The sequence below is a fragment of the Trachypithecus francoisi genome, unplaced genomic scaffold (assembly GCF_009764315.1).
Source record: "Trachypithecus francoisi isolate TF-2019V2 unplaced genomic scaffold, Tfra_2.0 Lachesis_group17, whole genome shotgun sequence".
NCBI classification, from domain to species: Eukaryota; Metazoa; Chordata; class Mammalia; order Primates; family Cercopithecidae; genus Trachypithecus; species Trachypithecus francoisi.
Window position 1 is genome coordinate 75,462,150 of NW_022681462.1, and position 25,050 is coordinate 75,487,199.

The 25,050-nt window shown below is 37.7% G+C and overlaps 1 protein-coding gene and 1 pseudogene across 2 annotated transcripts in view; one reads left to right on the plus strand and one right to left on the minus strand.

The window, feature by feature from the left end:
* The window catches only part of TTC27 (tetratricopeptide repeat domain 27), a 189,665-nt gene that overhangs the window by 21,745 nt on the left and 142,870 nt on the right, over positions 1 to 25,050 (minus strand). The window contains 3 exon segments of the mRNA XM_033176078.1: positions 5,965 to 6,130; positions 11,463 to 11,515; positions 13,545 to 13,643. Coding sequence (XP_033031969.1) covers positions 5,965 to 6,130; positions 11,463 to 11,515; positions 13,545 to 13,643 — 318 coding nt within the window.
* Positions 7,259 to 8,187, plus strand: LOC117062494 (annotated as a pseudogene). The gene has a single exon (XR_004428400.1). The product of XR_004428400.1 is annotated as a 40S ribosomal protein S2-like (transcript).

Below are 25,050 nucleotides of genomic sequence, written 5' to 3' on the forward strand. Positions count from 1 at the left end.
TCAACCCTATTTCTCACCTCCATCAGGAACCACACTTAGGGAATGCAGCAAGCAGAGAATGACTGGGAAACTAACACTGGCCTGTGAAGAGAGTTGAAGGCCTCTCACATAGAGGAGCAGCAATTCCAACATAAATGTAAAAGAATCTCCACAAAGAGAAACTTTAACTATTGTTTCCCAACACTAACCTTGATTTCTCTGGGCTAGTCTCATCAAAGTCGTGGCCTACAGCGCAAGGCACTGACCCTTTGAATCCTGGAGGTCCTCATAGCAGGAAGGAATAGGACTGCCTTAGGACCCATTACAAAAACTTCCAGGAGGGCTCCAGGCCAGGAACGAAGCAATTTCCCACCTCCCCTGCTTGGCTAGCTCCCTGCTCCACTTGGAGCTCTCCAAGTACTTGTTCTATTTCCTGGTCTGATAACCCTGACCCTTGGCTTCCCCAAACCTCAGTTATCAGAGAGAGATAGGCAGTTTAGCATTGTCTTTTTTAGTGCTTCAGAAAAAAACCAAAACAAACAAAACAAAACACAACAAAAAACAGTTCTTAGACCGTGGAAAGGGCTTTAGGTTAAATAGGCCAGATGTCAAGACTTAGCTTTACTGTTCGCTAGCTATGAGAAATCAACCTATTAATTCACTTTGCTGAGCCCCAGGTACCTCAACAGTTAAATGGGGAGAATAGCTATTTTCTAAAGCTACACTTTGTATAACATATATCCATTCCCTCCTCATTTTACTTTCAGGTAATGCACAGCCAGCAAGTGTCCCAGGACTTCAGTTTCATTGGCAACTTGCCTCACTGTACATCAATACCATCTTCTCCTGTCCCCAAAGAAAGCATCAAATAAAAATACACACAAAGGACAACCTCAATATGCAAGAATACATATTGTATGATTCTATCTATATGGTGTTCAAGAAAAAGCAAAACTGAACTGTGGAGACAGAAATCAGAAAGTAGTTGCCTCATGGGGGAAAGAGGTGATATTTCAACTGACTGGAAACGCACGTAAGATAACTTCCTGTAATAATGAAAATGTTCCATAATTGTTTGGGGTGGTGATTACCTAAGAATATATACTAGTTAAAATTATCTGCATTTTTTTTTGTTATTTTATTTCATATTTTTTTGAGATGAGGTTTCACTCTGTTGCCCAGGCTGGAGTGCGGTGGCACAATCACAGCTCACTGAAACCTCAAACTCCGGGGCTTAAGTAATCCTCCTGCTGTAGCCTCACAAGTATCTGGGGCTGTAAGCATATGCCACCGTGCCTGGCTTATTATCTGCAAATTATGTCTGAATTTTTAAAAACCTTTGTTAGATACAGTTCACAAGCACGTTAATATGATGGGAAAATGTGCTTTTGACATAAATCTTCTCTACAGACTTCAAGGTGTGACATAAAGAAAAAAATAAGACATGCCTACCTATGATTTCTGTCTTCGGTTCCTACTAGCCAAATTACTGCTCAAGTTATATAAGCTCTCTGGGTCTCATATTAATCAACTATAAAATGAGGAATATTTAGTATCCACCTCACATACTGCATGCCCAATAAAAGATAATCTGTGTTAAGTGGCAGAAACATAGTAAGCACTCAATATATGTTAATCTCCTTTCCTTCCTCTTCCACATATAAACAGCAAATGAATGTCAATATTGCAATACTTAAATTATTTTCCCAAAATGTTGCCCAAGGTATCCAGAAAAAGAAAGAAGGAAGAAAAGGAAAACTATCCCAACAAATCAACATTAGAATTTACCTTGAGGAAAGAAGTATGGCTATATATGAGGATTTGTCTGCAAGGATATTCATGACATTATTTATAATAGTCAAAAACTGGAAAACTAAACAGGAACTAATTATGTAGAAACATGAAAATCAATTTTATTATAGATGAATAAAAATATGTATAATCTAGAAATAAATACATATAAGTGCTATTATAGAAAAGCATTCCTGGGTTTTACCAAACCATACATTAGTCAAAATTAGGACAAAGGTTTTTTTCAACATAGTACTGGAAGTCCTAGACAGAGCAATTAGGCAAGAAAAAAGAAATAACAGATATTCTAATAGGTAAGGACTAAGCAAAATGGTCTCTATTTGCTGACAATATAATCTTAGCAAAAACCCTAAAGAGCCCATGTAAAAACTATTAGATGAAATAAATTCAGATACAAAATCAACATACAAAAATCAGTAGCATATCTATAATACTAATAACAAACTATACAGAAAGGAATGATGGTCACTAGAGTCAGGGTAGGGTGGAGGTGGGGTGGGGAGGAAATGGGGAATTTTGGGGGAAAGGATACAGTTTCAGACAGAGGATTAAGTTTGAGATCTTCTGCACAGCACAATGACTACAGTCAACGATAATGTATATTTCAAAATACCTGAGTAAAATGTCAAATATCTCACCATAAAAACATAGGTAAACAAGGTGATGGGTATGTTAATTAGCCTGATCTAATCATTCCACATTGCATACACATATGAAAACATCATATGTTACTCCATAAATGTATACAATTAGAGTTTGTCAATTAAAATAGTATTAATAAAATTATAAAATGGACAAAAAAGAAAGAAAATGATAAAGGTAGTATATCCACTCATTCTTCAATTACAAATAGTGAGAAAAAAACAGAAAAATTTGAAGCTAATTTACCCTATGTCTGTATTAAAATAAGCCTGAATTTACTCCCCCACAAAAAAAATTTTTTTTTTTACTTTAAAAGCATGTTTCTTAAACATTTATTTGTTAGCAAATACTTATTAACACTTTATAATTTCATACACTTTATAATTTCATCCCCTCACAAAAATTTTAATGCAATAATCCACATCCATAAAGTAGAAAAAAACAGGTACAGGATTAGAACATGTTAAATTGGAATCAGAACACGATTTTGCTATATTGAAAATTCCCCATGATTAGAAAAGTAAGAAGCTAAGACTATGACCACTAAAATATGTTTGAAAAAATCTATTTAAGATAAAAGTTAAATCATAGTATCTGAATTCATACTAGGAAAAAATAAATATATATATTTTTAGACTTTTTTTCCTTTTCTGAAAAATGCTCAAATGCATCTCTATGCATTTTGGGTCCTTTTATTCTTTCTTAAGGAAGGCCCCTGAAAGACTTCTCTCTTTTTTTTTTTAGAGACAGGGTCTTGCTCTGTCACCCAGGCTAGAGAACAGTGGTGTGATCATGGTTCACTGCAGCTTCCACCTCTCCAGGCTCAAGGGATCCTCCCACCTCAGCCTCCCGAGTAGCTACAGGTACATACTACCAAGCCCAGCTAAATTTTTTTGTATTTTTTTGTAGAAAAAGGGTTTTGCAATGTTGCGCAGGCTGGTCTCAAACCCCTGGGCTCAAGTAATTTTCCTGCCTTGGCCTCCCAAAATGCTGGGATTACAGGTAGGAGCCACTGCGCCCAGCTGGCTGAAAGATTTCTAAGCAAATGTTCTTAAAATTCCAATGATTTTGATTTGGCATCCAACAGGGCAAATCACAACTGAAAGTTTTATCAGAATCAACTGTCTACATACTCAGGTTATTTTTACCAAAATTATATTCTTTGGAATCTATAATACTACTGTTACTACCAATAGATTATTCTAAATATCACCTCTTTCCCTATACATTTACAGATACTCAAATACAGAAGTATTATCTAAACATTAGCAAAAATGTTTTTCATCCTGAGAGAGAATGAGACTCCTAATCTGGGGGTGGTGGGGGTGGTAAGAATAAAGAAATTGAAGTAAAATTCTTCAATACCTTTTCAGCTATTGTAACTGCTTCTGCTTTGCTTTTTCTTGCCTTTCTTTTAGAATACATGAGTTAGCAAGATTTGCCATACTTAATTCATCTAAGTCAACTAAAATCAGCATCATCTTGATGACTTTATAACTCTTTATGATGTACAAGTAACAGCTCTTCCAAACAATCTTAAATAGTCATTTTGTCTAATGTCAGTTTCCTTAAAACAAGTGGGTGGGGAGATCCATCCATCCATCCATCCATCCATCCATCCATCCATCCAGAGTTAGACATAGCTTATGATAGTATAATCCTATCCCCTACAGCCGTGTTGAGAATTAAATGAGCTAATACATGTGAAGTGCTTAGGATAGTTTCAGACACACAGCAAGCCCTCAGTAAATATTAATTATTGTTATTTTACCACACACCACTTTGACCTGCTCTACGTGCCTTGGGAAGTGAAGGAGAATAAAAGAGCAAACAGAAAAGCCACTTCCTTTCATGTGCACATAGAGTAAGTCTGTCTCTTGTTGGAGGAGAGGCCTAGACCCATTTGGGTACCTTATATAAAACAACTCCTACTGGTGCCAAGCATGAAAGGATGATCAGGATTTTCTCAAGATCCAAAAAGCCAACCTGGTGAGCCAGTTGTTACTAATCCTTAGCAGATATGAAGGAGATTACTGGGGTTAAAGTATAGATTTAAAGGGGAAATCCCACTCACAGCAGAAAGACAAGCAGATCAGTTAGAAAATGGAGGCACAGGACAGAAGATTAACAGGATCAGACTGACCAAGGAAGCCGATTCTAAGACAATTAAGAAAGAGATGACACAGCCAAGTTATCAGCAGCAATACCAAGAGGATAGAAAAGCAGACTGACAGCTTGAAGAAGGCCCCTGTCTGGCTTATCAGGAAGGAAGGGAGCTTCACACTCCTTTCTGACTTGGTGTGTAAACTTATTCAGCATAGCCCTAGAGGACTTCTAAGGTCCCTTTTTGCTCTGACAGTGTGAGATTCTAAAGAATTCTAAAGAATTCAATTCAGCAGCAATGTCCAAATGAGGAGTGTTGGATGTGAATGTTTTGTGTACATTTTTTTTTAATATGAAAGAAAACAATAGAATTTCCTTCAAGTGTAAGATGGAATATACTACCAATATAAATGATTTGCATTCTCCTTGAGATTTTAGGAACAGGTTTCAGAAATCTTTCCTAGTGAAGAAAGATCTTAAAAATCACAATTGCAGTAAACAAGAGATATGTACTATCTTCAGTGGTCACAATATACCGAGATCTGTTCAGCCTCATCACTGGCCTTTGCCAAGGTGCTAAGTGTAGAAGAGGAAGAACTAGCTCAATGGAAAATTTCAGCAGTGTGAACAGCACAACTATTGACTGTCAGGGGACTGTGCAAACAGATTCACAAGAGCCCCTACCCTTTCTAGGGATGTAAAACTCTGCTATCCCTCCATTCACTTGGCTATCATTCCATTCAGTTTTGTTTGTTTGTTTGTTTATTTGGAGACAGAGTTTCACTCTGTCACCCAGGCTGGAGTGCAGTGGCATGATCTCAGAGTATCACTTTATACCGAAGACAGCATATTGTCTTCAACTACAATTAAACCAAAAAAGTCTTTTTTATTTAATCTTTTGGATGATACAATGGCTTTGAGTCTCCCATACATTCTGGAGGGATAACTTTATTCCACCAAATAGAGCACCATCTCATGAAACATTGCAAAGAAAACGTTATCCATCCTCTCTATATTGTTCATACCATCTGAAGGTATACAGTAAATGCTTGTTAAATGAATGAACAAATGAGTATAGGATTTATTCCAGCTACCACAAGTCAGAGAATACACTGAGATACCCAAAGTACTAAGTAATACAGTGTTTTATTTAGTTTCTGCAAAGTGACTATATATGTAACCCACACATCAGATTTTTGTAACTGAGTCACAGTAATATTCAGTTTATGACTGTACAAACAAATCTGACATTAGAATACCAGAATTCCATATATCATGAAGAATATTTGACTAGAAAAAAATACCTTTTTCATATGTTACGTATGTTTAACAAAATTTTCCTGTGCATATTCAAGGAAATAATTTATACCATATGATCAAGGATTCATATCAAACACAAACTGAAATAAAAAAATATGAATATCCTACCTGAACATCTTTGTATTTGTCACGTAAGTCCAAGAGTCGGTGATAAGCTTTAATGGCTTCTGAAAATTCCCCAACGTCAGTGCTGGTGAGGATGTAGTTTTCCCAAATTTGCCAGTGTTCATAGTTACACTTTAGAGCTTCTTGTAAAGTTCTAAAAGCTTTTACTCTATTGAAGGTCAAATTTTAAAGAGAGCAATAATGAACTCTTTTTTTATTAGAATAAAGCATAGCTAAATGTATAAAATGCTAATGTGGACCGTCAGTCCTTATTCATTCGTATTAACAAACAGAGACCCAAACAATACAAAACCACCTCAAACTTCCCTACAAAATTCAGTGACAGACCCTATGGTATATGTAGCATACATACAGAGATACTCCTTTCCTAATCTATTTACTGGTAACAAGGACATTATTTCAAAACGGGGCATCAATCCCAGTATCACCTCAGGAGAAGGCACACTCAGGTTCCAAATCTGGAGTCAGTGTGGCCAAGCAAGTACAATTGCAAAACTGTAAGACAAAAGGTGCAGACAAAAGGTGCAGACCGTAGTAGAGGAACCAGAGGCAAGGAGGTCAAAACAAAACAACACATTCCTCATGAATCTGCAACCAAAATGCTGCTAACCAAAATTCTACACCCTGTGAGAAAAAAAAACCCTCAGTCAACAAAACTAACCAACAGGACATACATTTACTAAAGATAAAATTTTAAGGGGGCCAGGCATGGTGGCTCACATCTATAATCCCAGGACTTTTTGAGTGGCCGAGGTGGGTGGATCACCTGAGGTCAGGAGTTCGAGACCAGCCTGGCCAATACAGGGTAACCCCATCTCTACTAAACAAACAAACAAACAAACAAAAATTAGCTGGGTGTGGTGGCACGTGTCTGTAATCCCAGCTAGTCAGGAGGCTGAGGCACGAGAATCACTTGAACCTGGGAGGCCAAGGTTGCAGTGAGCCAAGATCACGCCCCTGCATTCCAGCCTGAGCAACAGAGCAAGACTCCATGTTTAAAAAAAAAACAAAAAACAAACAAAAAAAAACTGATTTTAAGGGGGAGAGAGAGGAGTGAAAAAAAGTTTTTCTTAATTGTTTAAGGAACAATCTATCAAGTCTTTAAACAAATTTGTTTAGAATACTGAGACAAAGAAATATTTACATTGAAAAGGAGCAGAAAATTGTGAAACAAAAACAGGGAGAAATGAAATATGAACGAGGAGATGTGAATAAAAACTAACTGGAAATTTTAGTATTGAAAGAGGCATTAGCTGCTGCTTCTCCGAGAAAACACCAAATGGCGGATGACGCCGGTGCAGCGGAGGGGGGGGGGCTCGGAGGCCCTGGTGGCCCTGGGATGGGGAACCGCGGTGGCTTCCGCGGAGGTTTCGGCAGTGGCATCCGGGGCCGGGGTCGGGGTCGGGGTCGGGGCCAAGGCCGCGGAGCTCGCGGAGGCAAGGCCGAGGATAAGGAGTGGATGCCCGTCACCAAGCTGGGCCGCTTGGTCAAGGACATGAAGATCAAGTCCCTGGAGGAAATCTACCTCTTCTCTCTGCCCATTAAGGAATCTGAGTTCATTAACTTTTTCTTGGGGGCCTCTCTCAAAGACGAGGTTTTGAAGATTATGCCAGTGCAGAAGCAGACCCGTGCTGGCCAGCGCACCAGATTCAAGGCGTTTGTTGCTATTGGGGACTACAATGGCCACGTCGGCCTGGGTGTTAAGTGCTCCAAGGAGGTAGCCACCACCATCCCTGGGGCCATCATTCTGGCCAAACTCTCCATTGTCCCAGTGCGCAGAGGCTACTGGGGGAACAAGATCGGCAAGCCCCACACCGTCCCTTGCAAGGTGACAGGCCGCTGCAGCTCTGTGCTGGTGCGCCTCATCCCTGCACCCAGGGGCGCTGGCATCGTCTCAGCGCCTGTGCCCAAGAAGCTGCTCATGATGGCTAGTATTGATGACTGCTACACCTCAGCCCGGGGCTGCACTGCCACCCTGGGCAACTTAGTCATGGCTACCTTGATGCCATCTCTAAGACCTACAGCTACCTGACCCCTCTGGAAGGAGACTGTGTTTACCAAGTCTCCCTATCAGGAATTCACTGACCACCTTGTCAAGACCCACACCAGAGTCTCCGTGCAGCGGACCCAGGCTCCAGCTGTGGCTACAACATAGGGTTTTTATACAAGAAAAATAAAGTGAATTAAGCCTGTTAAAAAAAAAAAGAAAAACAAAGAAAGAGGCATTAAAACAACAACAGGCCGGGCACAGTGACTCACAACTGTAATCCAAGCACTTTGGGAGGTCAAGGAGGGTGGATCATGAGGTCAGGAGATCGAAACCATCCTGACCAACATGATGAAACCCTGTCTCTACTAAAAACACAAAAATTAGCTGGACATGGTGGCACATGCCTGTAGTCCCAGCTACGTGGGAGGCTGAGGCAGGAGAGTCCTTTGAACTTGGGAGGCGGAGGTTGCCATGAGCTGAGATCATGCCACTGTACTCCAGCCTGGGCAACAGAGCGAGACTCTGTCTCAAAAAACGTAAACAAAACCCTCAATAGCCAACAAAAACTAGAATGCACATAGTCAAGGAGAAACTGATGAACTGGAAGATAATAGTAAGGAGTTCACACAGAATTCAAATTATAAAATAAAAGCTGGAAACAGACAGAGGAAAGAATGAGAGGTAAGACTCAAAACATACATCTGATATTCTACAGTAAACAAATGCAGAGCATGGCAGGATTCTTTATATCAAAAGATAAAAGCTGATAATTTTCCAGAAATGAACAAATTTCAAAAAAATTTTTGGTCATAAATTCTACGATCAAAAGTATATTTCACATACTGAGCATTATAAGTAAAGATAAACGAACATCTAGAAATATTGTGTGAAATTTAGGAAAGATATTCCTAAAATCTACAAAGAAGTGACGACAGATACTTATTTCATTAGCAGTAAGATGACAGAAGACAACAGAATATTACTTTTAAAGTGCTGAGTGAAAATAACTGCCAGCCAAAATTTTATAATCAGCTAAACTTACCACTCAAGAGTAAATGCAAAATGAAACAGTTTTAGATATACAAAGTTAAGAGCATTTACCATCTATTGACTCTAAGAGAACTATCTAAGGGATTCCTTTTTGCAAAAATACAAGGGAACTCAAAAAGAAAGAAAGGAAACATGTCTTCAATTTCAGTCATAAATTGTTTCCATGGAATACTTTTTTTTCCTTTCTCTACTCTACCATATCACCACCTCCATCTAATAACAACTGCCTCCACTAGTGTTAGACCAAGACTCCCCAGCTCTCCCATCCACAGGGGTTGGGGGTGAAGGATTTATCCTATTGGAAAATAACTCAACAAGTAAAAATCCACACCATGAGGATTATCCTTTTTCCTATATGTCCTCCCTTATGATCCCCCAATCATAATTTCCTAGCCTCAAAATTGTTCCATGAATTCTTTTTTCCTTTTTGGTAAATATAGCTTCTTTGTAAGGTGCTTCATTTCAGGATTCGCTTATCAAAACCCCTCTATAGTAGAGATATTGCACCATTAAAATTACATCCGAAGATGAGACATTTTTCCATGGGACTGGTAGGAACATGATATCGAGGGGAATCAGATGAAACAGCAAAGACAGCACTTTAGTGAAGAATCTTGTGACCACAAAAGGATAAAAGAAATAGTTTAATGGGTCGTTTTAAGGCATGAATAGGATCTTCTGACAGAAGCATTAATAATTGCCTCAGAAGTAACAATCCCATTAGCTTTGTCTGGAGCCTTAGCAAAGAAAGAAAAGAGTAAACAGGAAATAACAAAAAAAAGATTTATCTCAGACCTTACAACTCCACCTTTGCACAAAAACCTATTTGTGGAGCTGCAAGAGGTAAGAAAGTTGAGCAACAATATGCAAGAACCCCTAAGAGAGAAAGCAGAATTCCTAACATGATTGGGCTGGAAGACAAGGCATCAAGAGCTTCACTACGTACAAACTTATCCGAGTTGCCAGAAAAACTCACTGAGATCACTCTACAACTATGACAGGGACTTCCGAGCCTGTTGCTTTAAACCAAAAAGGTCTCCAGAGAGTTTTAGCACTCAGTTGCAATCAAGAACATAATATTATCTTCTGAAGAGAATGGTAGAACAGATAGTACTTTATTTACGTCATCCAAGAGCAGAGGCAGCATTTCATGATCTCTACATAATATGGATTTAATGATGTCTTCAGAAATTATCTTGTGATCCCACCAAGAAAAATTAAATTAAGTTTGAAAGTAAGGCCAAATAAAAATGAAAATATATCCATCTTTTAATTAATTTATTAGAGTTTTGGCAACAGCAGTCCTTGTCTCTTCCCTTTCCTTTGCTTTTCATAGCCAGTCAATAAGCCCAGTTAGTGGGTTGCCTCCTTTATAAAGAGTTTGGCATCTGCCCCTCCTTTTTCCACTCTAGTTATCTCATGCCTGAATTGTTACAACAGCTGTGTCCGAACTGGTTTCTCAGCCTCCAGTTTCCTCTAGTCTGCCTCACATACTGCCACCAGATAAATCTTCCCCAAAAGCTTCTTTCTTCATGAAACTACCACACTGAAATCTCTGGCTTCCTATACTCAACAGGACAGTCTCAACTCATTGGTCAAATAATCAGAAGATGCTGCAATTTTACTTCAACCTACCTTTCTAACCTTCTCTCTCGCGGTATATTTCACATTACTCTATAGCTGGACTATTTTGCTTCCTATCTCCTAAAATACTACATTCATTCCTGTCATTCTGCATTTGGTCACATCATTTCCCTTGCCTAAGAGGCATCCCTCTGTCCCTTCTATACATCCTTCAAATTTCTGCTTGAGTCCAGCATCTTCTCAGAAGCATTTCTGATCCAGGATGACACAGTTTCTCTCTTCTTTGATCCTCATGAGACTAAATGAGTGGCCGGCACATAATAACTGTGCTACAAATATCATGTATGATTATTTTAGCCTTCTTTGTATTCTCACTTGCTATTTGCCACAAATAGCTTATACACTAATCAATTTTTTAAATAAGATGGCATAGTATTTTATTTTTTAAACCTACATTCCCTGAGAGCATTGGTTCATATTTATTTACATTTCTCAGTAATGTCTAGTACAAAGCAAGCAATGAATAAAAATAACTGTCAACTGAGTTGACCAACTAAATATATGTTTGCTTTTATCATGTAATAAAATGTAGAATGTAAAACTTCAGTACTACATAAAGATTTCAAGTAATATTTCTTATTTTATTACATATGAAATGTTTTCAAGAAATACACTGTATATTTAGAATTCAACTTAATTTAGTTTGAATTAAGCTATTCTACTTAAGTTATTCTATTTCATATACATGAGTGAGAAAGGTAAAACAAAGAGAAACATTGAAACAATGTTCAGTTGTAGAAAATCTCACTCATTTATTTGGGAAGCAAAGTTCTTCATATTTGTCTGATGTACTTACTTTTGTTTTAATCGGATATAGGAAGTTGATAAATTGTTCCAAGCTTCAGCATTCTGAAATGATAGAGGACTCAGTTAATTAACTATTCTCATTTAGGTAAAATTATTGCTGAAACCAAAAGTACAACACACTTTCCTAGTCCAATATACGCTCTTTAAAATCACAATTTTCAATAAGGTATGTTTAAAGGTATACCGCAAAATTAAATCAAGCTGAACTTTTATAATTTAGAAAAAGGTTAAAACAATCAACCAAGCAATATAACTATGATTGTACCAATCAGCAATTCAGTTAAGATTTTATTTTCAAATTTAGACTTACAAAATACCTAATTTACAACATGCTTTATATAGTACATAGATTTATTACAAAAAAGACAACGCAGTATACTGTTTTTTCCTATTTTAAAAGTTTTTGCCATTATATCATCATCCTTCTTCACCAGATAGGTGGGTTAAAAAAGAATCTGTTCTCCAGTGTTACTACTAAGTATTTCATCCATCAAACATATTTCTCTATCTATTCCTCTACCCAATAACAAAAATAAAGCAAAAATGAATTTTTTTAAATCAGCTTTCAGATTGAATTTATATAAATGTTGATTCAAACAAGAATGATATAAATTATATATTTCGCTTTGTTCCAATTCATCTAATATAGTATATATCGTTCTCAAGTCCCATACATATGATTCAAAAATTAAGTGGCAGTGGACCTCCACTTCCAGACATGGCAAAATTAGTAACTTTCTGAACTCTGGCAAAGAACAACTACCAGAAAGCTGTGAGCTGAATGGAGATTTTGGAGGTCACACTGTGCTAGAAGTTATTCAAGTTCCAAACAAGCCAAAGTGGAGAGTTCTTATTGATTGCCCATGGCATTAAATTCAATCCCAGAGAGGTTATACCTTAAGAAAAGGTTATTAGAGGGCTGGGTGCAGTGGTTCACATCTGTAATCCCAGCACTTTGGAAGGCCAAGATGGGAGGATCCCTTGAGGCCAGGAGTTCGAGACTAGCCTTGTCAAGAGAGCAAGGCTCCATCTCTATTTTTTTAAAGGGTTATGAGAAAATAAGAAGAACTCCAGACCCACTTTAACAAGCTTAAAAACAAGCTGATTTATGAGTAATTTAACTGAATGCCAAAATAAAACTCAATCCTCCTTAAGAGAACAGAATAAAACCAAGAAGCACAACAACATAGCATCCACAATGCGTAGAATACAATTAAAAAAAAATGGTGGACATGAGAAAAAGCAGGAAAATTTCCTTCATAACCAAAGGAAAAAAATCAGTTAATAGAAACAGTACCAGAAATGAAAGAGACGTTGAAATAAGCATAGGATTTGAAAGCAGTTGTTACAAACATATTCAAAGATGTAAAGGAAAACATGAACATAATGAGGGAATGTTTGGGGGAATGTTAGTAGAGACATTAAAGCTGTTAAAATATCCAAATGAAAGCAGCCTGACTGCTGGAACTGCTTGTTGTAACCTGAAACCAGTTTTATCTGCAGCTTCTGAGATAATTTGCTGAAACTCTGGGACTAATTTTGCCCTCTGCCATCCCTCATCAATGGAAGCTTGCCAGCTCCCCACACCCTTACTGTAAGTGCCAATGAATTTCTCTAAGAGAAATATGTAACACTTCTCCTTTTTATAAAACTTCTAACCTTCTCTTTGTTCTTCAGACATATCAAAGACTACCTGGCATGCATATATGCTCCAAATTGCAATTCTTTCTTCTCAAATAAAACACTAAATTTAGATCTTTTATACAGAAAATCTTAAGGAGTCCAAAAAAAAAAAAAACAAACCAAAACCCTACTAGAAGTAATAAATGAGGTCAGCAAGGTTGCAGGATATAATTAATATATAAACATCAATTGTGTTTCTATATACATGAAGAATTTAGCTATTAACTTATTTCCAGATTTATAAATCCTATACCTTGAGGTATGACCTTCCCTCAAATGTATACTTTCCTCCAACACAAAAGGAATTGCTGTTCTGAACCATAGAGTACAATTCCAATAACTCAGAGAGTAAAAAGCCATGTAAGGACAGAAGATCAAACAAACTTACATCGGGTTCTAGAGTCACACAGCGCTGAAATGCCTTTGCTGAACCTTGATAGTCTTCCAAGGCCAAATAAGCACAGCCGAGAGAAAACCACACCCCGAGCTGCAAAGACCAAAAAGTCAAAGTCATTCAAACACAGAAACATTTACAGAATATAATCTGAAAATTAAGATACTATCAACAAACACACTCCTAGAAAGAATGCAGAGCTATATAATAAATATTTGCCTTACATTTAGTTTAAAGGTAGAATATTTAGCAATGGACGTAAATTTTTCCGTATAATTTTCAACACTAACACTGAAAACATGCAATATTATTGCATATGTTTTGCAGAAAAAGTCCATACTTTGTGCTAACTGAACTCCTTACTGGGTGTGTTGGCCCTCTTTATCTGTGGGTTCCACAACTGTGGGTTCAATCAGTTGCAGAACGAAAATATTGGAGAAAAAAAAAAACTGGATGGTTGCATCTCTACTGAATATGTACAAACATTTTTTTCTTGTCATTATTCCCTAACAATACAAATTACACAGTGTTTGCACTGTGTTAGGTACCATAAGTAATCAAGAGATGACTGAAAGTTTACAGGAGGATGTACGTAAGTCATATGCAAATACTACAGTATTTTATACAACGGACTTGAGCATCATGGATTTTGGTATCGGTGTTGGGGGTGGGGCCTGGGAGCAATCCCCCATGCATTCTGAGGGACCACCATACATAACGTATCAGCAGATTCACAACTGATGAATGTACTACAAACTCAAAAAAAGAAATTTCTTTTTTCATCTTCAAACTAGACCACAAGAGCTTCTGCAGCTTAGCCAGGAGCCAAACTGCCCTAGCATGTATCTGCTTTAGGCATGCCTGAAAATAATTTAGAAAAGGAGATTCAGAATCTGGATTATCAAATAGTTACTCAAAATGTAAAGTATACCTAAGCCAATTAGATTTCTGAGATTTAGAAAACAGATAAAATAGGAGGTAGCTATACAGATTACAAAAAAAAAAAAATCTGTACATTATAAGGTTTCCTTAAAATTTGATAGCCTCTGTCAAAAGGGAGATAAAACTAACAAAAATTCAGCTGGGTGTGGTGGCTCACGCCTGTAATCCCAGCACTTTGGGAGGCCAAAGTGAGTGGATCACTTGAGGTCAGGAGTTCAAAACCAGCCTGACCAACATGGTGAAGCCCCCGTCTCAACTAAAAATACAAAAATTAGCCGGACATGGTGGTGTGCACCTGTAATCCCAGCTACTGGGGAGGCTGAGGTAGGAGAATCACTTGAACCTAGGAGGTGGAGGCTGTAGTGAGCTGAGATTGTGCTACTGCATGCCAGGCTGGGTGACAGAGCGAGACTCCATCTCAAACAAAACAAAACAAAACAAAAACAAAAAACAAAAAACTAACAAAAATTCAACAGAATTAGTCACAAATGCAGCTATTATGAGTTGTTTTCCTTCCAGACAGTCAGCAAAGCCAACTTTATAAGCAGATTGAAGTCTCCTTTCTTACTGACTTCCAGAAAGTCACTGAGTCAGCTGTCAGATTTGCCTGAACAGTTTAGGGTAGGAAAGAAAACAAGGTGCTCTGTTATCTATCCACAGCCTTCCACAGAAGCAGAGCAGGAGGCTGCCTCTACATCACTCCTCCTTCAGCCATTCCCACAAAACCTGTTCCATATGGCTAGCAGAGGCCTGAAAGTCCTTTAAGCAGATAAAGATTTTTAGCCAGTAATTAGAGACAAAGCTTAGAAAGCAAGCAGACGTGGGCCATTTAACACTTTGCCATGAATTCACAAGAGGCTATAAATAACTGTTATCAGGAGCCTTTATGGAGAACAGATTTTGTTAGAGGGACAGGGACAGGTAACCACTGAAAAGAGGATGGATATATGTCTAGTGGGAGCGGGGAGAAGCAGAGGTACTAGGTTGAAACTAAAAGTTAAAAGTTCACTTTTCTGAATCATGGGACTTTCTACAACCTAAAAATGAGCTCACCACTTTGCTTTCATCTGTTTTTTTTTTATAATAGAATTAAATGAAAAGAGCTTCAATGCATCAAACCACACTTGCTGAACATGATACATTCTGAGAGAAACTAAAGTCTGATGCTAACATATAAAACAAGCTCTCTAAACTCCAACCAAGTAAAAAGTTTCAAAATCTGTGTACTGGCCGGGCGCAGTGGCTTACGCCTATAATCCCGGCACTTTGGAAAGCTGAGGCAGGCAGATCATGAGGTCAGGAGATCGAGACCATCCTGGCCAACATGGTGAAACCCTGTCTCTACTAAAAATACAAAAAAAATTAGCCAGGCGTGGTAGCACACGCTTGTAGTCCCAGCTACTCAGGAGGCTGAGGCAGAATTTCTTGAACCCAGGAGGCGGAAGTTGCAGTGAGCCAAGATCATGCCACTGCACTCCAGTCTGGGTGACAAAGCAAGACTCCATCTCAAAAAAAAAAAATCTGTGTATTATATTTCATCAATGTTAAAGTACACTCTTTCCCCCACCATTTAACATTTCTGAAATACAGATGCATCTGAAAAACCAACAGTTTGTCAGTTTTATTGACAACATTTTTGTTTTTCCATATAAAGTGGTACTTAAAGGTACTTCTTACAACTGATGGCATCTTAGATACAAAGAATTATGGTACCAAGTACACTTGGAATAAGGGATTCTTATTTTGAGATGAAATCAAGAACAATGAGAACAGACTTCAAGGTCCTCAAAATGCATGTGCTCTGCTTTTTTCTGCACCAGCAAAAAACAAACACTATTTCCTATGTGTTGTTATAAAAACCACATGTGTGGCCAGGTGCAGTGGCTCATGCCTGTAATCCCAGCACTTTGGGAGGCCGAGACGGGCAGACCACGAGGTCAAGAGATCGAGACCATCCTTGCTAACACAGTGAAACCCCATCTCTACTAAAAATACAAAAAAATTAGCCAGGCGTGGTGGCGGGAGCCTGTAGTCACAGCAAATCGGGAGGATGAGGCAGGAGAATGGCGTGAACCTGGAAGGCGGAGCTTGCAGTGAGCTGAGATGGTGCCACTGCACTCCAGCCTGGGTTATAGAGTGAGACTCCGTCTCAAAAACAAACAAAAAAACAAAAACACATGCAAATTCAAAATCTAAATAAAAACTTCATTTCTCAATCCGTCTAAGAAGATTTACAAAGGTTGCAAATGTCCAAAATTAGCAATTATTCTTCTAGCTCTAAAACAGATTGGTGATGAGGTTATCTTTTATTTTTAATTTTTAAAACTACTGAATGTTTTGTAACCAGTGTCTTTAAAACCAAAACAAATTTAATGAAAATCAGACAGATGACTTAATTTAACATAAAGTATTACGGTTCTCTTTTCGTTTTACTCTTGGTTATTTTTGCAGTGTTTTAATACTCTGCATTTGAAGGAAAAATCCTAGGATCATTAACTGCTAGGTTTTATCTACTGATAACATGAAGGGAGATGAGTTTTGCACATGGTGGTGTTCTTTGAAATCATCCAATGGCTTTTCTTTTTTGAGGTCTTCAGAATGTGGGTGACTACAGATAATATTTGGTGCCTCTTTTACTTTTTTCTTTTTAAACTATTACTTAAACTGCTATTACCAATAGTGACAGCTATCTCCATTCAGAACAGTCATACTCTTAAGAACGTAAAAGAAAAACAAAATCAAAAGAAGCTTCAAAAAAACCTCTTGCGATTCCTTAGCACAGAGTTGTATATGTTTGGGTACAAAAATACCTACCTTCTAGTCCAGTGCCATCAGATAAAAATATCATGCTAGTAGCCTCATTATATTTTCTACATTTCAAAAAGTCAAAGGAAGGTGGTCCATGCCTGTAATCCCTGCACTTTGGGAGGCTGAGGTGGGCAGATCACTTGAGGTCAGGAGTTCAAGACCAGCCTGGCCAAAATGGTAAAACCCTGTCTCTACTAAAGATACAAAAAAATTAGCAGGCATGTGTCTGTAATCCCAGCTACTCAGGAGACTGAGGCGGGAGAATCACTTGAACTGGGAGGTGGAGGTTGCAGTGAGCCACAATCACGCCACTGCACTCTGGCCTGGGCTACAAAGTGAGACTCCATCTCAAAAAAAGAAAAAAAAAAAGGGTAAAAGAAAAGGTGAAATTTATTTTCATAACATTTTATTTAACTCTACATATCCAGTATGTGATCACTTCAATATATTATTACTATACAAAGTTATTGAGATAGTTTATAACCACTTTTTCATACCAAATCTTTGAAATCTGATGTGAATTCAACACAGCATGGATCAATTTCAACTAGTCACATTTCAAGTGTCCATTGTCACACCCGACTAGTGGCTACCATATTAACACAGTTACACTATTTCTCTAAAACACTGACATGGGCCCTGGAATACTGCATCCTTCCCTTCTTTCTCCAATAAAAAACTAGCTCCTTTGGCTGAGACCCTCCCTTGAGCTTCTTTCATATACTATAGTTACTCATGTTCCTCTCTTTACAATAACGACCAAAATAATTAGCTCTTAATGAGCATCTGCTATGTGTGCCAAGCACTGACACCATGAGCTTTCCACACATTACTCATGCGTTCCTCACACCCACCCTGCAAGGTGGTCAATCTTACTCTCCTAAGAGAGGCGACAAAGAGTCACAGTCAGTCATGGACAGAGGAGAGGTTCGACACAGTCAGTGTGACTCCAAAGACCACATCCTCTCTGTCTCTGACAACACCATTCTGCCCATACACAAGCCATGATTTAAGGCAATATCATTCTTGTCACCAATAAAGAGAGAGGGGGGAAATAGGGCAGTTAACATGTGCTGGGAAAACCCAGAAGATAATTCTTTAAGAACCAGGAGCATCTCTCTTCCCCCACAAAGGCTCTCTAGATTGGGCTAGTCAGGTGGACAAAAGAAGACATAGAAAAATGGGTGGCCACAGGACGGGGCAAGAATGGAGGGAGATAATCACCTGACAGAGAGGCCCTGGTTGAGCTTTCTGCAGACCTTATTTCCAGGGCAAATCCTGAAGGCAAGTTGGCCGTGGGCAGGCAATAACCTTTAAAAGCTGACTGTCTAGCGTTTATCTCTCAGGGAGCCAATATAGAAACACAAAAGCAGGCCAACTTTTTATTTTGAATGTGATAATACCTGTACTTAACCAATGGCCTTAAATTATTTTAAAAATAATTCACAAAGAATTCAAAAGCTTGAGAGCACGGTTTCTCTGAATTTCCCTCACAAAGCCCCCTAGAGTGTGATAGAGGAGAAAGATGACTGGGATTCAAGCGGCTCTGGGTAACTGTTAAACGACCCTGGCTATGTCACTTAACCTGTGTGTCTCAGTTCCCTGAGTGTGAAATAAGCAGGGGTGGACTAGGCTAAAATTCCTGAGTTCTTCAGATGCCCCAGATTCTGAAAACCCAGAGGGGACTGGGTTTGAAGGTACACTATTGCCATCTAGTGGCACAATAAGGACACTGACAATAGAATGGAATACACAAGCACTTCAACTTACGAGAGGGTTATGTCCTGATAAATCCATCGTAAAATGAAAATATTGTTAAGTCAAAAATGCATTAAATTCACTTGATTTGCTGAACCTAATAGTTCACGTAGCATACCTTAAACATGCTCAGAACACTTACATTAGACTACAGATGGAGAAAACCATCTACCACAAAGCCTATTTTATTTTTTAAAAAGTGTGGACTATCTCATGGAATTTATTGACTACTATAATGAAAGTTATCAACAGAATAGATGTATGGGAACTCTAAGCATAGTTTCCACTGAAAGTGGATCATTTTTACACCATCATAAAGTAAAAAAGTTATTAAGTGGAACTATCATAAGTCAGGGATCATCTGGTATTTAAAATTAGCAGGTTTGAAGAACTACAAGGGAATCAGTTCAATTAGAGACCTTAGAAATCAATTCAAAAGAGATCTAGAGGAAAATGATGCTTACAAAGGAAAAAACTGGCTTAAAGCCACACAAAATAGTCCCTTAATCCAAGTGTGAAATATGTGTGCTGAAGACAGTGACTGTAATACCTATTAAACCTTAATAATTAAAATAAAAATTAAAGTTTGCTACCCTGAGGGTTAGCAAAGACTAAGCACCACTAGATAACTAGCATAGATAACTTTTATAATTAAAAAGTTAATTTTTACAAGGGTTATTTAAGGCATCTTAAATAGGTACCACTTATGAGCCTACTACTCAAGCTCCCTTACTCCTGAAAGTTTCTACATAATCAATAATCAGTATTCACACTTTTGGCTGATTTTCCTCATAGGATCAACTGTTTTGAATTTTTCTGTCACATATAATAAAGGTTAATGTAGAATAATCTAATCCTAAAGCCACACCACACCCTCCACTCTTTCTGTACCCCTGCCTCATTTCTATGACCCCAAACGCAGATGAGTTGTTGAATGTAGTATCATTAAACAGGAAATGACCACAGTCAAATCCAAGAGTGACATCAACGGTGTCTGGTAGTAGCTTTTCCTAAAGTGATTCTTAATGTTCATTTTTTTCCTAATGTGTACCGCCAACTCTTTCATAACCAAGTTTCTCATTTACTAAATTCTAAGTTCTCCTTCCACGAGGAAATACAAATCTTAACCTGCCAGCTTCCTGGTCTCTCCAAAGGAATAATTTCTTCTATTTTATTGTCTTCCCTTAAACTAAAGGATCAACTAAATTTTATACATAATTTTTCTTTTACTCTAGGCTATTAATTATTGAATGCCCTTCTCTTAATTCTTGACCTAGATTTGGTTATCACTGGTTTTTATATTTGCCCAGTCTTTTCAAATAATTCACAAGGCAAGGTAACACAGGTGTTTATATGTCATCTGCATGTGAGATTCTCCTGTTAGATATATCTCCCTAATTTTAGCCTACAGATAATGGGGCAGCAATGGTTTTTCTACAGTGCAACAGGCAGAAAAGTAAAGAACCACTATGTAACATCTATTATTGTGAACTTACTATGGGCTAGGAAATATGTTAGACACCTAACATATATCGGCTCTAATTTTCTTAGCAGCAAATCCAGGTAGAGATTGTAAACTCCACTATTTAAAAGCTCAGAAAGACGAAGAGATTTGCCTTTGTTATCTTCCTCGGGTTTACCAGAATTCAGAATCAGGTCTACGGTAGCAAAGCTTTCGGCCTCCCCACTATGCATCAGTCACAGCCACAGCCCAGATGTTATCACAGTGCTCACATTTCTTGGCAGTTATGCAAGTTACACCTTAAGAGTTTCATTCTGCTTACCAATATGAGAAGGGAGGAATAAAAAGGGAAGAATGTCTGTTTTCTGTACATATTATTCACACATGTTCATCCCGTCCTCTCTCTTGGAATGTGAGTTCCAACCTCCTTGAGTCTTCCCACCACAAATAACATAAGTTCAAAACAGAAACTATATAAAGCTATTTCAAATAAAAATATTTTATCCTTTCCAAAGCGAAAATGAAAGAAAAAGTTAAATCAAGGAAGAGCAGCATGTACAAACCACCAAGATGATTAAAATGCCAGAGTACTGTATCGTAGAATCCGTGGTCTCAAAGAGAGTCACTCACTAACACGTGCTGGATGGTTCCAAAACATCAATCTCATAACCTCACTTTGCTTCTGATGAAAGCCCGATGGTTCTTCATTAAAGGATGAAAAAAGTTCAAACCTGACAGCCTGGTATTCAGGGCTTTTTATAACTTGACCTCGACCAAATATGCCATTACTTCCTAGCATGCTATGAAATCCTTCAGGGCAAAATTGTGAAGAGGTTAAGAGCAAGAGCTCTGGAATCAGAAAGCTCAGGTTGAAATCCCAGCCCCATCCCTCATAAATTGTAAAATCTAGTACAAATTACTTAACCCTCTATTTCTTCTTTTATGAAAGTAGGGTAAAAACAGTAAGTACCTCAGTGACTGCAGAGAATTAAAAATAAATGGAAAATGCTTCTAGAACAGTACCTGGCACTGAGTAAACACCCAGCATTAGTTGCTATTTTCACTATTGTAACTGAATAAAATATAAACCGTCAAAACTGATAGTTACCAAGAAACTGCTCTCTGCAGGGTTGGTTTTTACATCTGCTAGTTTCCTTCCTTGAAACACATTTTCCCAATTTTTTCCACCTATCCAAATCCCAACCATTCCTGGTAGTTCATACCAACATTCACTTCCATCAGGCTTTTTCTGACCATTCACATCCTTATTTACAAGGCCACCCAAACGCATCACCAGGCTCCCAAAGCATGTTGCCTATTCACTCAACTCCTTAGTTACACACAATGCTATTCATGTCTCCTCTCTCCATTTAACCTATATAAATCCCTGGAGGGCAGGAGTCTGTGTCTTAACACAACTCTCCTGTATCCCCCTCAATACCTCAATGGTTTACAAAGAGTTCGTACTTACCTAAGAGCTTAGAATATAGATGCTTAATGAATAGGAATAGCTATTATGTTAATGTTCTCATTTTCCAGTCTTATTTTTAATACTATTCCTTATTTCCAAAGCTAATACCTTCATCTCTTCTCCTCATTCCACTCTCCCCTAGAATGATATTCCCTATTTATCTCCCCTCACTCCTTACAACATTCCATTTCTCCTTTATCCACTGGAATCTTTCATTTCTGCCTTCCTCCATGTAAAGGACTCTAGTATCTTGAAATGTTTTACCTGACTTTTCTGCCCCTTTGAGTACAACACTCTACATTTGTCTCTCATCTCTCTGATGTGCTCCTAAAATGAACAGTCTATAGATTATATCTCCGTTTCTTCATCTATCACTCACCCTTTAATCTCCTGAAGCTGTTTTTGAACATCATTAGTGAGCTCAAAATCCAATGACCTCTTCATAGCCCTCTGGACTTCATCATTACATGTGACATAACTCACTGACATTTGCTCTTGTTTTAGGTGCCATGAACCCCTTTCTGGGGTTTCCTTCTATCCCTCTGACCAAGACTCTGATATACTCTGAGTCCTATTTCACTGGTGCCATTTCTCCTATCTTCTTCCAACTGCAGGAGATGCCCAAAGCTCAGGACATTGCCTGTTACTCTCTTCCACCACAGTTTTCTGTGAAGAACTCACTTTCATGGCTTCAACTAACTTCCACAGAAAAGCCCCATCTGCATGGTCAGGCCTCACTGTTGGGCTTTATCTCCAATGGACTAGCAACCATTTCTGCTACAATACAGCACCATCTCTTCATATTCAACATCCAAAACAACATCACATTGCTGGCAAAAGATATTTTCCCTTCCTCCTAAATTCCCTATAGCTATCAATAGAGACATTTTTCCTTTTTAATCAGACAATTGAGAAAACTGGCCTCCTCTTTGATTCCAACATCTCCCTCAGTACTGCCAGCCCAATGTGCACGTCCCAGGAAATTTCCTCTGTAATGAGGCTTCAGTCGTTCTATCTTTTCCATGCTCACCACTCAAGCGACTGATAACTCACCCATGATATTCATTCCTTACTTAAACTTCCCATAATACCACTTTTGTCATATCACTTTTTAATTCAAAACCACAAAGGCTCCCACATCCACAGGGTTAGATAATCCCGATACAGGGCATTTAAGGCCCTTTGGAAACTACTTCTGTCCATTATCATTTCCTGGCAGAAACTCTCTGTTCTCTGTTGATAGGTTGACATAGCACAATTCATGACCACATCCATATCTGATATACAAGTACTTGATAATGCTTAGTTAGGCAACCACATAATATAACGTCCAAACTGCATCACTTCTGAAAGTGAACCAGAGCACTAAAGAAAATAATTTAAATTACATGGTTTAAAAAAATATTTATCAACCAACAAACTGTTGATCAATAAATTGGTTTTACTCCATCAGGAGACTTATAAAATGATTCTATTCAAAAATTATTTTCAAAAATAAAATGTATTGAAAAATAAAACTATATTAAAGTAAAAAACTTTAATCCTGATTATGTGAACATTAAAAAATAGTAAAGGAGCATTAATCAAGCTGTACAATTATAATTTTGTACATTTCCATAATCTATTACAGAATTAAAATTAATTATTCTAAGTAGACATTCATGTGATTTAATCAGTATTTTAGTCATATTTGATGCTAATACCATGTCACTGAAATTTTACTAATGAATATATTTTTTTCAATATGAGCTTAGTGTTTTTTATTTTTTCCTAAGATTACCTGCTACTTCAAAGTTGTTCTTTATTGCTAACTGTCAGATTCATTGTTTATACATTTAAAATTGTTGAAAGTTTTATTGACTCTTTTCTGGGGGACATAATAATTTTAATTGAAAATATTATTTCTAAGTATACTGATGTAGCTGGTAAGCTCAGAGCAATTTCTGCCAAATAGAACATATTCTTAATTCTAGCCTTGTTAATATTAAAACTTAAAATATTTACTTAGTATCTTTTGGCTTCCATTTAGGGTACTTTTCTTCAACAAATATTTTTAACAAGACAAAATGTATCAAATATGTTGTCTCTATTTACAATTCTTTGTAATGTTTCACTAGATTAAGATGCTGCTAAATTAAGGGCCTCTATTACATTCTGTTCTAGTAAAGGATATAAATTTATTTCATTAAAATCAAAAACTCAATTAAAAGTTTCTTACAAATTATTACTGATGTTTTAAGTGCAATGGTATTACAGTTTTTAAAAATTGCCTATTTCTTAGAAAAATATACTCAAAAATTTTTAAATGAAATTATTTGATGTATGGGATTTTCTTTAAAATGGTATGAGGCCAGGCATGGTGGCTCACGCCTATCATCCCAACACTTCGTAAGTTCAAGGAGGGGCAGATCGTTTGAGCCCAGGAGTTAGAGACCAGCCTGAGTAACATAATGAAACTTTGTCTCTGCAAAAAATACAAAAATTAGCCAGGCGTGGTGGTGCATGCCTATAGTCCCAGCTTCTCAGGTGGCTAAGGCAGCAGGATTGCTTGAACCCGGTAGATGAAGGCTGTAGTGAGCAGAAAGCACCACTGCACTCCAGCCTGAGTGACAGAGTGAGACACTGTTGCAAAAATAAATATACAAATAAATAAATAAATAATAAAGCAATATGAGGTGGCGTAGGGAAATACAAGTAAAACAAGATCAGCCATTTTCCCAACACCATATGCTTACTTCGTGTCTCTGTCACATTTTGGTAACTCTCACAATATTTCAAACTTTTTCATTATTATTACATTTGTTATGGTGATCTGCAAGCAGTGATCTTTGATGCTACTATTGCAATTGTTTGGGGGCACCACAAACTGCACACATATAGGACAGTGAACTCAATTGATAAATGCTGTGTGTATTCTGACTGCTCCACTGACCAGCTGCTCTCCTATCTTCTCCCTCATCTCAGGCCTCCTGCCTCCCTGAGACACAACAATATTGAAATTAGACAATTAATAACCCTACAGTGCCTCTCAGTGTTCAAGTAAAAGAAGAGTCACACAT